The 14143-nt window shown below is 37.4% G+C and overlaps 1 protein-coding gene across 10 annotated transcripts in view; it reads left to right on the plus strand.

The window, feature by feature from the left end:
• Positions 1 to 14143, plus strand: part of ptk2aa (protein tyrosine kinase 2aa) — a 105666-nt gene that overhangs the window by 75317 nt on the left and 16206 nt on the right. For 3 of the 10 annotated variants that reach the window (XM_053492122.1, XM_053492119.1, XM_053492116.1), the window contains 10 exons: positions 774 to 821; positions 1658 to 1747; positions 5169 to 5186; positions 5872 to 5928; positions 9840 to 9863; positions 10723 to 10820; positions 11164 to 11248; positions 12291 to 12391; positions 12497 to 12612; positions 13537 to 13637. In XM_053492122.1, coding sequence (XP_053348097.1) covers positions 774 to 821; positions 1658 to 1747; positions 5169 to 5186; positions 5872 to 5928; positions 9840 to 9863; positions 10723 to 10820; positions 11164 to 11248; positions 12291 to 12391; positions 12497 to 12612; positions 13537 to 13637 — 738 coding nt within the window. The remainder of the gene's footprint in view (positions 1 to 773; positions 822 to 1657; positions 1748 to 5168; positions 5187 to 5871; positions 5929 to 9839; positions 9864 to 10722; positions 10821 to 11163; positions 11249 to 12290; positions 12392 to 12496; positions 12613 to 13536; positions 13638 to 14143) is intronic. The other 7 variants (XM_053492118.1, XM_053492120.1, XM_053492121.1 and 4 more) reach the window with 7 other exon arrangements.

Below are 14143 nucleotides of genomic sequence, written 5' to 3' on the forward strand. Positions count from 1 at the left end.
GTTAAGATAATAATAAACATAAAAACATCATCAAAGCAACTAATGTAAACAGAAATTGAATCAAATAAATGCTGATTTTACACTTCTCGGCTATATTATGAGTGTGGCGACAGGTTGGGTTTTTCGAAAAAAGAAAAAATGTAGCACTTTTATTTTATTGGCCAGTGGAAAAAAATAATTATATAAACTTTATATAGCAATTAAAATGTACAATTTTTTTAAAGGAGAAAAAAAAACGTGTTCCTGTGTATATCTTGTTTAGAATATTTAACATGCAGTACCTAACTTTAAATGTTAAATAGGAATAGCTAAGAGCTTTTTCCTATTTGGATATTAATAAGCTCAGTATGGTTTATAGTCATGTGACATGTTTTCACCATATTAAGGCCCTGTGCTTTTGATTTTAATGGATTATTCCAACATCTTGTATGTGGAGAATGTCCATGCGAGCATAAGGAAGTGGAGAGAGAGATTAAACATTAAAGCACGTAGATATGGAAACAGATCCAGAACAGAAAAGAGAAGCAGCAGGTGTCATCCAGATTGCAGCTGCCACAGTTTGTGTGATGCCAGAAGTACATAGCTGAGCCATCATAAGCTTCCAAAAGTGCCCGGTTCACAGGAAACCCACATCAGTGCAAGCCTCTTAGAGAGAGAAGAATTAAACACTCGGGTGCTGACTCATACCTGTTTGATTATGTTTCCTTTGTGCGTATTCAGTCTCATTTCCATGTCAACATTCTTCTTTTTATCTGCCGTTATATGGGGAAAAGAGAAAGGGACAGAAGAAGGAAAGCGTGAGAGACTCTGCAGTGAGCGTGGTAAGTGAGCGCGTTTAGCCGGAGGGCCGCGGCGCTGCAGAAAGAGCCGATTGATACGCGGAAGGCAGGAATCGCTGCTGACGTGCTGATGAGCCGCAGTCAGTGTGTGTGTGTGAAAGAGCTGCTTGTGTGACTGGTCATGAATGAGGCCAGAGCAGCGTGCTGTGTGCATGCGAGTGCCCGTTCTGCACAGATCTGCTGTGTTGTTACACGTGTGAAACATGAGACCGATGATTGATTTTTTTTCTCGTCAGGTGACCTGAGAATTCTGTCTGTTGACATTTTGAAATTTGACATATTGGCTTTGGATTAGCTCCACAGTGTATGCACCATCTGGACAATAAAACGCCATGTGATGTTCAGAAGAAGTGCAACATGACAAGCTAAAATTTTCAGGGTTATGAACCTTTTAAGATTTACAGTATGAGATTCTCAGCCGAAATGGTTTACCAAGATATTGCAGATTGTTCATGGCAGAGCTCGTAACTGTAATTAATGAATGAGGTTTAAACCGTACATGGTGCCTCAACGTCCTCATTCATGATTTCACCATGCACTATTTTTCCTACTACGATGACAGAATCAGGAAGTATAAAAAGCACTTTTGGTATCATTGGTCAAGTTAATAGTTGTAGTTTGTTATAACTGATACTGTACTGTAGGAATCAGCCCTTGACTATTTATTTGCGCATTTACACGTTTTGATGCATCATTTCAGTAGAAGCTTTAGACAGCTTTAGTGTTGTCTGTTTCATTTTACTGTTTTCATTTGCTTTCTATTTTCCTTCTTTTCCTTCTCCCTTTCTCTTCCATTCCTATTTCTCTTCCTCCTGAAGACTCTGCGACTCCGACGCCACCAAAAGCGGCTAAAGCTCGCCGCTTCCTCCTTCCTTTTGTCTTCTGCTCCCATGATTCTCCACCCAAGGGTAGCCTACGTGTGCTCTCTCTCTCTCCCTCTCTCTCTCTCTCTCCATGTGTGTCTTTAAATCTGTGTGTGTGTGTGCATGCACGCTTTAAACTAACTCTTATCAGCTGTGTGGACAACCTTTCCAGCTCCTCTATTCCTCATTTATTACCTTTGATTAAAGATCTTCCTTAATCCAGCCCATATCTCAACTATATTTCCATTGTGGTAGTGAGATGAGGACCTGTAAGTCTTTGTGTCAGGGTCCTGACTATTGATTTTATTTTTTTTCCATGATTCTTTATGATTTTTCCGCTTCACATTCAAAAACAATCAACGCAGCACTGGTTAAGAACTGAGACGGGTTCAAAGAATTCAGGGACAAACAAAATCTCGTTTACAGTGACATCATCAGGTCTTCTGTATATAATGACATGAAAGAATGTATCGATTTTGACATTGTCCCCTATGTCTCTTGGCTGGTTGGTAAACCGGGAGGAAGTCCTTGTAAAGAGCTGTGTGGAAAAAGGACTTGAGGATGATTTTAGATAATGTAAGATCAGTTTAGGAAACTTTCCCTTATTCAGAGAAGATTTCAGAGCCATTTCCACCGGTGAGATCATCCTAAATCCTCAACAAGATTTTTGTTGTTGTTGTTTTTAAGGAGTAAGTCATGCAGTGGGGAAAAAATTATCATGTTTTACGTTTCTCTTGTCTGCCAGGGACATTTTTGTGTGTGAATGTGAAATCTGATTCAAGATAAAGTGGGAAAAATACAGCATAATAATAATAATAATAATAATAATAATAATAATAGTGCATATTTTTAACCAATAGAAACATGTTTTGTTGATTTGTTTTTTCCTCCATGAGTTTTTAAAGAGCTTTCAGACAGTGACCATGCAGTAATTTCTGTAGGAAGTACAGAAAGTAGTATTATGCTTCATTCATGTTTGTAATTCTCTTAATTTTTCTATCCTCATTGCTTTTTCTTAATTATTATTATTTAAGGAGCAGAACTTGATTAACAGTTTTTGTAAGAAGTAACATAATTATGACAACCAGGAGGTATGTGCAGGTATTTAAGTTTCCTGGAGATGCCTTTAAAGTCATAAGGCATAGAGTAAGTAGTTATATAACACTTATATAATTTGAACATATATTTAATGTGAGGAGGGAAAGGCTCGGAGCAGCTCCCCTGCTGCTGCTGCTGCTTCACACTAGGAAAGTGGAGCTGAGCTGCAGAGTTCTGGCAGCTCTGCACACATTAAGTTAAGTCTCATTTGCCCCAGAATAGCCTGGCCTGCTGATTGTAGTCACGCTGCTGCCAGAAATCTGGTGAGGCTTCAACGCACAGACTTATGGGATACCGCTGGAGACAGAGGACTGGAGCGCTGGAGGCCACGTCAACACTTCATTTTATATTGTTTAACAAGTCCATACAAACAAAGTGCCACCGAAGATGATTATAATTTATAGTCTTTGAGACTTTCGAGGAATTTTATATTGTGTTTAGTCGGGCTGTCACGTGGACATCCAACCCATAAGGGTTTTTATTATTATTGGACCTCTTTTCTGTTGTATGTGGATTTTTTTTGGCAGCTCACCTAACAAACAAAAATGTCTGTTATGTAATGCCTCGTCTTATTAGCCACCGCCTTTGAGCATCTCCCCATCCTACTCCCACATCTCCAGCTCCTTCTCGTCTCACACGTGGGTGTGTGTGGTCTGCAAGAGGAACACAAGAGAATATAAACAGTGTTACATTACTCTAAAGCATGTTTGAATACTAAAACTAGGGTTATGGTTAGTAAGTGCCGATTTAATCTTCCCTCGGATACTCGTGTGGAGAAAACATCTGGATAGCAGAACTCCGCTCAGTGTTTGTTGTTCGAATATGACATGAATTGTGGAACAAAAAGAAATCGTTTGAGCATGCGATGTACATTCATGCAAATGCTCTGCTATAAATAGCTGTAGTCTAATGTGATCACAACACACTGTGTAATCTAAAAAATATGTTAATGATCTATATTTCCTAGAGGCTGTCCACTAATGACAGTCGTATTACAAGAGGATTTAGAGATAGTTAGGAAATTATCGCTCTCTAAAAAACGGATAAAAAACTTTTTTTTTTAATTCGTCTTATCAGCTCATGCCTTAACATCAGCTTTTATCAAGCAAAGCATACAGCACGGTCAAATTATTATTATTTTTATTATATTTATATAATTTTATATATTTATTATTTTATTATTAATTATATTATTCTATTTTTTTACTTTAGGGGTTACATTAACATTCTTTAATTAAAGATTCGATACAAAATTCCAAAGATTATACCTTATTTAACCTTTTCTATTGTCTCTTTTTTTCCCCAATATCCATCCTGATTAATGAGTCAGTGTCCCATTGTAGCCGTATCGTCCTGTTCTTGGCCGACAGGAGCGCGTTGTGGTTGTGATCTGCTCTTATAGGCTTTCTGCCTCAAGGTTTGACATGTTATTTGTGGTTTGAGACGCTTTTCTGCTCAGCACGGTTGTAAAGAGTGATTGTTTGATTTAACTTTCTGTCAGCTTAAACTCGTCTGTCTATTCTGCTCTGATCTCTCTCATCAAAAAGGTGTTTGTGTGTGAAAATCTCTGACGATCTGCAGTTTCTGAAATACTCAAATCAGCCCAGCTAGTGCTAAAAGGCACGACAATCTGATCATTTAGATTATAATTTCTTTTGATTGTGTAAAGCTGCATTTACAACAATGACAATTGTTTAAAGCGCTATACAAATAAAATTGAATAAAATTGAATGACAGGGTCAAAGTTACTGATTATACAGTATGTGTTGTGTTATTGCCTTGCAATTGATGTAAAACTGTTCACATATAATTTAGTGGCATGTAGTAGATGTTTATTTACTTAACTCATTCTTTGCTGTAAACATCATACAGTAATCTTATATATATATATATTATATAAAATCCTTTAAATGAACAGTAGTATTGCCTGAATGCTATTTATTTTTAATTATAGTACATATGTTTTTTCCCCCCTATTCGTAATGCTGATCCTGATCAACACCCACCACATTCTTGTGTATTTGTCATTTTATTGGTGGAAATTTGGAAGCCTAAGAGAATATCTCGCGTTTTTCGCTCCCCGTGCTTCAGGTGCCAGCAAGAATTGCACCACACTGGTCTCCAGGTCCAACTTAGGTCAAACCCCCACACATTCCATCAAGACCACTCAGCTGCTTAATTCCTTACAGAAATATTCCTACTTACCTTTCAGCTCTTTCCCACCAGACTGTTACGAGCGTTTGAATTAACCTTATTAACCTTTATGTTGTTGTAATGTGCACTCGAAGATGTTCTCATCCAGTAACCTCTCCTCTTTTTTTCCCCTCCCTCTGTTTCTCCTGTTTGCATGCCCTCTTCGGACACGCAGAAGATGTTAGTGGGGATGGTAAAGTCTTCTGCCTTTAATCTTGCATGTTTTCAACCTCGATCTGACTCTAACAGCTTGGTGCAAGAATCAACGCTAATAGTAGATATGTAGAGGTTTTTTCTGTCATAGTCTAGTTTGTAGATTTTTTTTTTATTATTTGTAGATTGAAATACAGCTTTTGGCTCTCAGTATTATATAAATCTCTCTTTTTCCGTTTCCATGCACGTTCCTGTTTTTTTTTTTTTTCCAATTAAACTTTTGAGGAAAAAACTAAGAAAAAAAAAATGGAATGAAGAAGTGACCCAGGTTGTTTCAAGACACAGATTGCTAAATCGGACGGAGCGAAGGAGGGAACAAGGAGTCACTTCCTTCCTTTTCTCCTCCCTCACACAACTGTGCTGCGCTGTGATTGGCCAGACAGGCAGACGGATAAATATGCACCACATGAGTGCATGAGCAGACTGCGTGGAGAGAGGGGAAAGAGAGAAGCCACACTTTAGAGCTTTGCATTAGTCTGTGTGTGTGCGCGTGTGTGTCCAGTCATGTGGGTGTGATTGTACAGGATTTTCCAGGCTGTTATTTATTTTTTGAGCCATTTGAAGAGTACACGGGTGTTTACTGCTCGAGGTGGTGTGTGGCGTTAGACTGGCCGCTGTGTGTTGTGACGTGCCGCTCCTGACCGCTGCCTCTTGTGTCCCCGCAGAAACAGACGACTATGCAGAGATCATAGATGAAGAGGACACATACACAATGCCATCCAGTAAGTACTGCTAATGTATTTATACAGAGTGTGTGTGAGCGTGTGCATCATCACAGACTGTCCTGGGACCCAGATGCTGTCCGGCTCACTGAACCCTTCTTTTTTTATTATTATTATTCTTTCTGGCTTGTTTGATTTGTTCATGTGGTAGCCAGGGAACTTTAAAATATCTAACTCCCAAATGCCAGAGTACTTACTCAGTTTCTTTGGGAAGGCAGTTTGGAATGTGGTAACAGACAAGAATAGGATCAGAGCCATTAATTACCAGTTAGTTATTTTGAATTATTTATCTACGTATAACGTCAATACATACATACAGTGCAAAACATCACTCCTGCATTTATAGCAATGCATTCGGCTGAATGTTACATTAGTGTGTTTTATAAATCAAGATAATTATCATAGTTAAAGATTATAGATCAAGATTATGATCACAGTTAAAGTGAGTTTCTAAGGAAATTCTCCGGGTGGTCATAATCTTTTTGCAATCCTGAAAATCACTTACGTCATTCTCGTTACCGCTCTGAACACTGCGACAGTCCTGGTGCTGATGTTGCCTTTGTTTTCTGGTGCATGGCATCAACACAACCAGTCCAAATCATTCACTATCCGCTTCCCAGACATACAGACAGATCTCTGGTATGAGAAGTGTGGAGTTGCTCTAAAACATGAATTTAGCATTAGATCATCAAATAACTAGAATTTGTTCCTTGGTCCAATATTTTATCTACTAACACATTTTTTCAGCGGTGTTCTTCAAAATCCCCTTCCTGTTCCTGTAACATTTAATGTTTATTATAGACGGAGTCATGAAAATGACGAGTTGATTAAATGGTCGTCATGGAGACCGATCCCGTTTCATGTTTCAAACCGGCGATATTTTAGCACCGCAGTCAAATCACTTCTAGCCACCTCCGACGAATTGTTGTAGTTCGAGGACAGGTACTGTAATCCGCACCACACCTTAAGCTCTGGAAAATCATATTCAAGACAAAGGCATTAACCAAACGCAGATGGAGGCGTGTCCGCATGCCTGTCAGTTATCTGCAGAGTTTGGTATGCGTAAAAAGGAATTAGGAGAATTGGGATTTGACCTACTTTAAGGAAATATAAATATAATTCACAGGGAAAAAATGAGATGGAAGGATTTTTGCCTAGCTATCTTCCTGCAGAGATGAGAAACGCGGTGGGAAAAAAAGCAGTTTGTCCAAAGATGTCTTAAACCTTGTAGCTCCGTGTGATTCTATCATACAGTGAAAGTCACACATTGATTACGTTGTTGGATAACTGACACACCTAATCAAGTCAGTTTGTAACCCAGTACATTTGGTAAAATACCCATATAAGGGGCTCCTTCATATATTACAATGAGCATGGTATACTGGTCAGGGGCACTTGAGTAGAGGTGAGAATAAAACCTGAACGGGACAGTGTAGCCAGTTTATGTGACCTGCTCGCGAAGCCTAGATGACACATATGGATTACTATCCGTCGTCTCATGTCAGTAGTATTGCCATCTAACTGTCGTAAATCCGTCCTTGTCACATTTTTTAACTGCCTGTAACTCCTCCTAAACCTTTCATGGGAATTCGACCAAACCTTCACAGAAACCCTTTGTTAGAAAGCACAGATGTGAATAGTTATTCTATTTTTCAGTGGGTAGGCGACATGTTTTCCTAGGAAGACTCGATTTTTTTTTTTTCTTTAATATGAATTTTTATAATATGATCAATATAAAAAATGTTTAAAACACCTATGCTTTTCTTTAATTGCTGAAGACAGTGCATAGCTTTATTTAGCATCAGATGTAATTAGCGCTGGCTGAAATAAACATTTCAAAAGTTTAAATCAAGAATCAATGACTTGCCTTATGTAAAGTGTTTTTAATAACTTTAGCCAAATTGCAAATAAAATTCAAGTTTCACATTTAATGGTTTAAACGAAGGGAATTAGATGTGTTATTATGTACTTCCTTGGCACTAAATTTCCCACAGTGGTGTTTTCAGGTCACTTATATTCATGTGCATGTGCAGGGTTAGTTCTTGCGAAAGCTCTCTTTTTTTCTCTTTTTTTATATTTAATAGACCAGTAATGTTCAGGTAATCAACTGATGACATTAAAACATCAAAAAAAGCCCATGACTGTGAACAATTTAGGCTTAAAGCGACTGATGTACAGTGCCATGCATCAGTAAGCGATATGATGGTGCCGGGAGCAGTAGTACTGTAAGGTGTAGTAGGAGTGTTGTTACAGAGTGAGTCAGTGGCTTGAGGTTGCTGGTGCGCAGTGTCATATGAGTGTGATGCATGGAGCATCTCCACGCTAAAACCTGCTACTGACACATCATAAGATACAACAATAATTGGCTTTTTGGAGGTTTTAGTTATTTATGATCAGAAATGAATTGTCCTTTTGAAGTTTGAGATTTGCTTGGAAGAATTTAAATATGGAAGCACATCTAGAATAATTTGAGATTAAACTTGTATATTATAACGTGTTAATGCATGTCATTAATCTAGAAATTTTAAGCCATTACTATTTTTTTAACAATAATTAATCATATGGGTAAGTTTGACCCTAATGGCTTCCCATAATCGCAGCGTGGTTACCTGGCTGTACTGTGTGTGATAAGGCCATGTTTAGGGCAGATAACAAGATGACTGAGGAACCATCACCGGGTGTACTGAACGGCAAGTTCGGATAAAATCAAAGTTGTGTGATCGAGCTACCTATTAAAATACAATTATTTAACATTTTACTATAACATTTGTTAAATTAATCATGATTAATCGGAGATGAGGACTGTGATTAACTAGATTAAACGTTTTAATCGATTGACAGCACTATATAAATATATATATATATATATATATATATATATATGAGACACACACTATATGTTCTCTCTCTCTCTATATATATATATATATATATATATATATATATATATACACACTTATATGCATGTATGTGAGAGATGTATGTAATTAAGTAGAAGTTACGAACATGCTACCTTTCATGTTATTTTTGTACATTTTCCATGTAGAAAAGAAAAAATGATGTAATTAAACTAAATTAAGTTTTTTTTTCATGAGCGATTCACACAAGCACACGCCCCTCTTTCGCAAATTACATTGTAAAAATAAGTCCTTCTGTGCAGCACATTTCAGGCCTAGTTACAGAAAATCAGTGTTTCCTGTTGAAATGATGCGTTTCTTGTGCATAATTTTGCAATGCTTACATGACGCTGTAAGTCTGCATATTCATTCATAATGACTTCTGGTTTGTCCTGGTTATGTTCATGTCGACCTTTTTTTAAACCTCTCCAGCTTATAAGTGTCATATCACTTTACTTATTTCTAAATCTCACTGCTGTTGAGTAGGACCTGGAAAGCATGTGCATAACTTTGTTAAAAGTGCTGGGGACGAGGCCAAAAAAGAGAAGGAAAAAAAAGTAATATATAATTTTAAAAAATTCAGTTTTCCTGAAAATGTGATTTTAGTCTTCCCATTAAAAAAAAAAAAAAAAACGACCAGTGGTTAAAAGAACATTATCTTTGTAAATAAATTGATAATTTGGGTGTAATGTATACTATAATATTATGGTCATAGGAGGAACAAGCTGTGTGTAATGTTCTCTAATAAAAGTGAAACATTATATCACGGAAAATCTTTTAGGTCTCATTAGAAAGCATTTGGCTCAAGTTATTAACTAAAATATTTTTACCTGAATTTTCGTGTAAAAAGTGGTGAGGAAGCACCCCTGGTGTCCTGAGTCTCCTCAGCATAAGCTGTGCCTGTGCTTCTAGTCATCTTTTCTATCATTCTGTCTCCTTCATGTTCTGTGTCCTTATTCTGATCAGTTCTAAAAATCAGCTCTCTCACTTTTTTCCCTATCGTAATCCCCCAAGCCGAGTGGTATGGAGTAGACAAAGGTAACCCACCTTTCTTGTTTTTTTTTTTGTTTTTTTGTCCTTCCCTTTTCTTGTTTCTTGTTTCTGTCTTCTCATGGTGGTGCTGATTGCTTGCGTTCTGTTGTGATAGACCTGAGGTTAATCTGGCTCATACTTCTCAAAGTAAGAGAGCTGATCTAAGAAAAAAAATTCTTCACTACTAATCCAGTTACAGTAGAAAAAAAGAACAAATGCTGTAGTTGCACTCTTACATGTGAGATGTTTGACTGGTATTAGCTCAGGTCACTCAGCATGCCTTCACCGTGTACAGTGTTGATGCAATGTCAGTTTACTCTGCGGGTTTTTACAATATTTCAGTTTGTATAAGTGTGACAACTCACATAATTGTGTATTAGGTAAAAAAAAAAATCTGCTTTACATGGAGAAAGTATGCAGTGTGGTTGAAACATCTGGCAATTTATAATAGTTACCACAGTAGTAGTAGTAATTTTTATGTATTACTTTTAAGAACTAAGGAAACAACCATTTGTGGGTGTGCTGTTATAGGAAATTAAACAACAACAGGGTGGTATGATGGAGCCTAATGCAAAGTCAAGTTACTTTCTCCCACCCTATTATATTTTCCTTTAACAGCACATCCTCTTGTGTTTGCCTTTTAGCGATGCACACTAATGTTTCAGTGTGTAGTTATCCATAAGGCAATGTGCATGTCATTGCTTTGTAATATGATGTGATGTTCTGATGTTAAGATAAGATAATACAAATAAATAAACCGCTGAACTCTCAGCTCTAGAGTAGCATGCTGTTTTGTGGTTATTTTGTACTATTTTTCTATATAAATAAAAAACTATAATAAAAATAATGTGTATTGTGTGTACAGCCAGAGATTATGAGATCCAGCGGGAGCGTATCGAGCTAGGCCGCTGCATTGGAGAAGGCCAGTTTGGAGACGTGCACCAGGGGATCTACGCCAGCCCAGTGAGCACCACCCCTTTCCCAGAAACGACCAACACAGCCTGACCAAACCATTAAACCCAATTTTACTGCAATTCCCCAAAAATGCTTTGTTTTTCTGATGATACTATAAGGTTTCAACCCATAATTAGCCCATCATTATTCCTGTTCATGATTTAGAGTTCATTTTGAGGAAGAAAAAGGTCTTTTATACAAGTCTTGAATACAAAAAACTGCATGAACCACAAGCATAAATATTTACACTCATGTCAAGGATTTTTCTTTGAAATACATTTCCACAAAGTTTAGTACTGACTTCCTCTCAGACATCCGGCCTGAACGGTTTTGTGTGATTTGTGATTCGCAGGAGAACCCTTCTCTGTCCGTGGCCATCAAAACATGCAAGAACTGCACCTCGGATAGTGTGCGGGAGAAATTCCTGCAGGAAGCCTGTGAGTATGACACGATATTACAGCAGACACTTCATGACTTCTGACACAGTAACTGTCCGTATGAAAAATCAAAATCACTTTCGTCATGTGAGAATCGGGAATTCGTGGTCTGAGTGTGTACCTGGTTAAAAAAAACTCATGGAACAGCATAAACATAAGTGTTCTGATATCTGCAAACAAAAATTATTGTCTATGACGTCCACATTGTCAATACTCTAAGAAATTCTCTAAGAAAAGTGAAGGTTTTTATATCAATACTGGGTTTAAGACATGGATTCATCGCTACAAGCCTTGAGAGTAAACGGCAAAGTATGGAAAGGAAAGGAAACTCCCTCAATTGCTGACCAAGAAAAAGTTCAAAAGTCAACCATCAGCGGGAAAATTGATCCCTACAATTTTCTGGGATTCTCAAGGGCCAGTATTGGAACATTATCAGGAAAAAGGTTCAAACAATCAACAGTGCACGTTAGAGTGCGATGCTTATGAAGAGATGAAGCTTAAACTTCGGGTTAAACATAGGGGACTGCTATCCCAGGGCATTGTGATCCTGCACGACGATGCTTGTCCGCACATTGTTGCCCACACTGTCGACACTGTAAAAACTTCATTTTGAGGCGTTAATGCATTCTCGCTATAGTCCTCACTTTCCCATGCTTGGTGCCCTAAAAACAACTCTATGCGGACAAAGATTCACTTCTGATGAAGAAGTGAAGACGTAAAAATGTAAAAGCTTAATAACAGATGGACTAAGTGTGAAAAGCAAAGAGGTTATGTAAAAAAAATAATCTATTTGTCTTTTTAAAAGCAAATTAAAATTCCAGTTCTGGCTGAAAGGTTTATATTAATGTCCTCATTATAAAGCCGAAGGACTTCAGCTTAAGGTCTGTCATTATTAAGTATCTGTTGTGCAGTAGAAAGTTTGCAGTGACCACTGTTAATTAGTCACGCAAGCTTTAGTGCCAACCTGTGAAACCGGCTCTGGTTTTACAATCAACAAACATTATATAAAATGTTTTATATAAAATTATTTCATTTCCCACAGTAACAATGCGACAGTTTGACCATCCTCACATTGTCAAGCTGATTGGTGTTATCACAGAGAACCCAGTCTGGATCATTATGGAACTCTGCACCCTTGGCGAGGTAAGATTCACTTGTTTAGGATTACCAAGATCAACGTATTTCTCCGCCGCAGTAAACGGTTTCTGTTAACTGAACATCTGGTGATTTTTTTTTTTTTTTCTTAAGTTGAGGTCATTCTTACAAGTAAGGAAATACAACCTGGATCTGGCGTCACTGATTTTATATGCACACCAGTTGAGCACAGCTTTGGCTTACCTGGAGAGCAAGAGATTTGTGCACAGGTGAGACCGAACACTTCAAACACAGCAAAGCTCATTCATTTCGAACAAGATGGAACACAGTTAAACATACAACCACATTTTTTTTTGGTCCAATTCAAGTGTGATCTGCAGGTCTCTGGTGATCAACATCTTGCTGAAATAACAAGCATATACAGTCAACTCCAGAATGATTGGCACCCTTTCGTGAAAATAAGCGAGTAGATAATGCATGTAATGATTCTGATCATTATGACTAATCTAGTATTATAGGTATTTAGGTAATTGGGATATGGATAATTCTGTCAAAAACATAGGTAGAAGAATTGTTTGAACCCTTGGATACTGTTAATAAAATTCGAAGAATTTGCTTCTTTGTGGAAAAACCATTCTTAATAAAGACATTAAGATACAGCTTTAATGTCTAGGAACATTATAGTTGTCTCTGACCATTTCCTGTTGTCCATCACTTTGGGGAGAAAAAAACTTTGCTTTGAACTTAAAACATTTGTGGGGGGAAAAACTGTTGAACCTGCTGAAGTTTGTGGTGCCAATTTTTTTTTTTTAAACTGTGTTATGAAAAAAAAAACAGATTTATTTAAGGAAAACATTCTGTTCCAAAAATCTGTTTGACGATAAAAGCATGGGGCTTATTCATTTGTTCAAGCCCAAAATATCACTCGCTGCATGTCTGGGTTTTTTAATAGATTAATTTTGGCTCATTTTCATGAAAGCTGCAAATAATTTTAAAGATGTCTAAGCTGGAAGCAACCACACACAGACACTCATTACACACTCACTTGATTGTCTTGAAAGTCAGCATATGATCAGGCCCATGCTGGCAAAAAAAAACAGCAGTTATAAAATAAATGGATTAGGAGTTAATAAGTATGCCCGTCATGTATGTGCTTATTCATGTGTGTCCTTCTATGTGTACGTTTTCTACAGGGACATCGCTGCCAGGAATGTGTTAGTGTCTTCCGCAGACTGTGTGAAACTCGGAGACTTTGGACTCTCCAGGTACATGGAGGACAGCTCTTATTACAAAGGTAACAGGCCCTGAAGGCTCTTGAGGCCACTCTCTGTTTTTTCTTACTGAAAATATTCAATTTGCACAATGCTACTAATGTCCTTTTGCTAAGTTTGTATCTTTTGGGTCAGTATAATATCCTGCACCTAAAAAAAAAATCATCCGCCACATAAAAAACACAGGTTAATCCAGGGTCCAATCATGTCCTCTGGGGTTTACATAGCATTAGCTATGACTCTTTCAGATCGTCAGGGATTGTTTGATTTATGTTTTCATATACAGTAGCACCCTCTGGTGGCCCAGGACAAATATGTAATAATTAACATGTTTTTTTTGTGTGTGTTTTTTTGGTAATAAATATATGCATTAATAAAGCACTGATCAGTATTTGGGTAAAACTTGCTTTTTATCCAGGACCAAGACTTTCTCAATACTTTGTATTTACACTCTGTTGTTAAATAAATACCCAAGAATATTAAGAGTTTGTGATTTTGAGATCTCACTTGTCTGCATGTGATAAATGTG

The sequence above is a fragment of the Clarias gariepinus genome, chromosome 3 (assembly GCF_024256425.1).
Source record: "Clarias gariepinus isolate MV-2021 ecotype Netherlands chromosome 3, CGAR_prim_01v2, whole genome shotgun sequence".
NCBI classification, from domain to species: Eukaryota; Metazoa; Chordata; class Actinopteri; order Siluriformes; family Clariidae; genus Clarias; species Clarias gariepinus.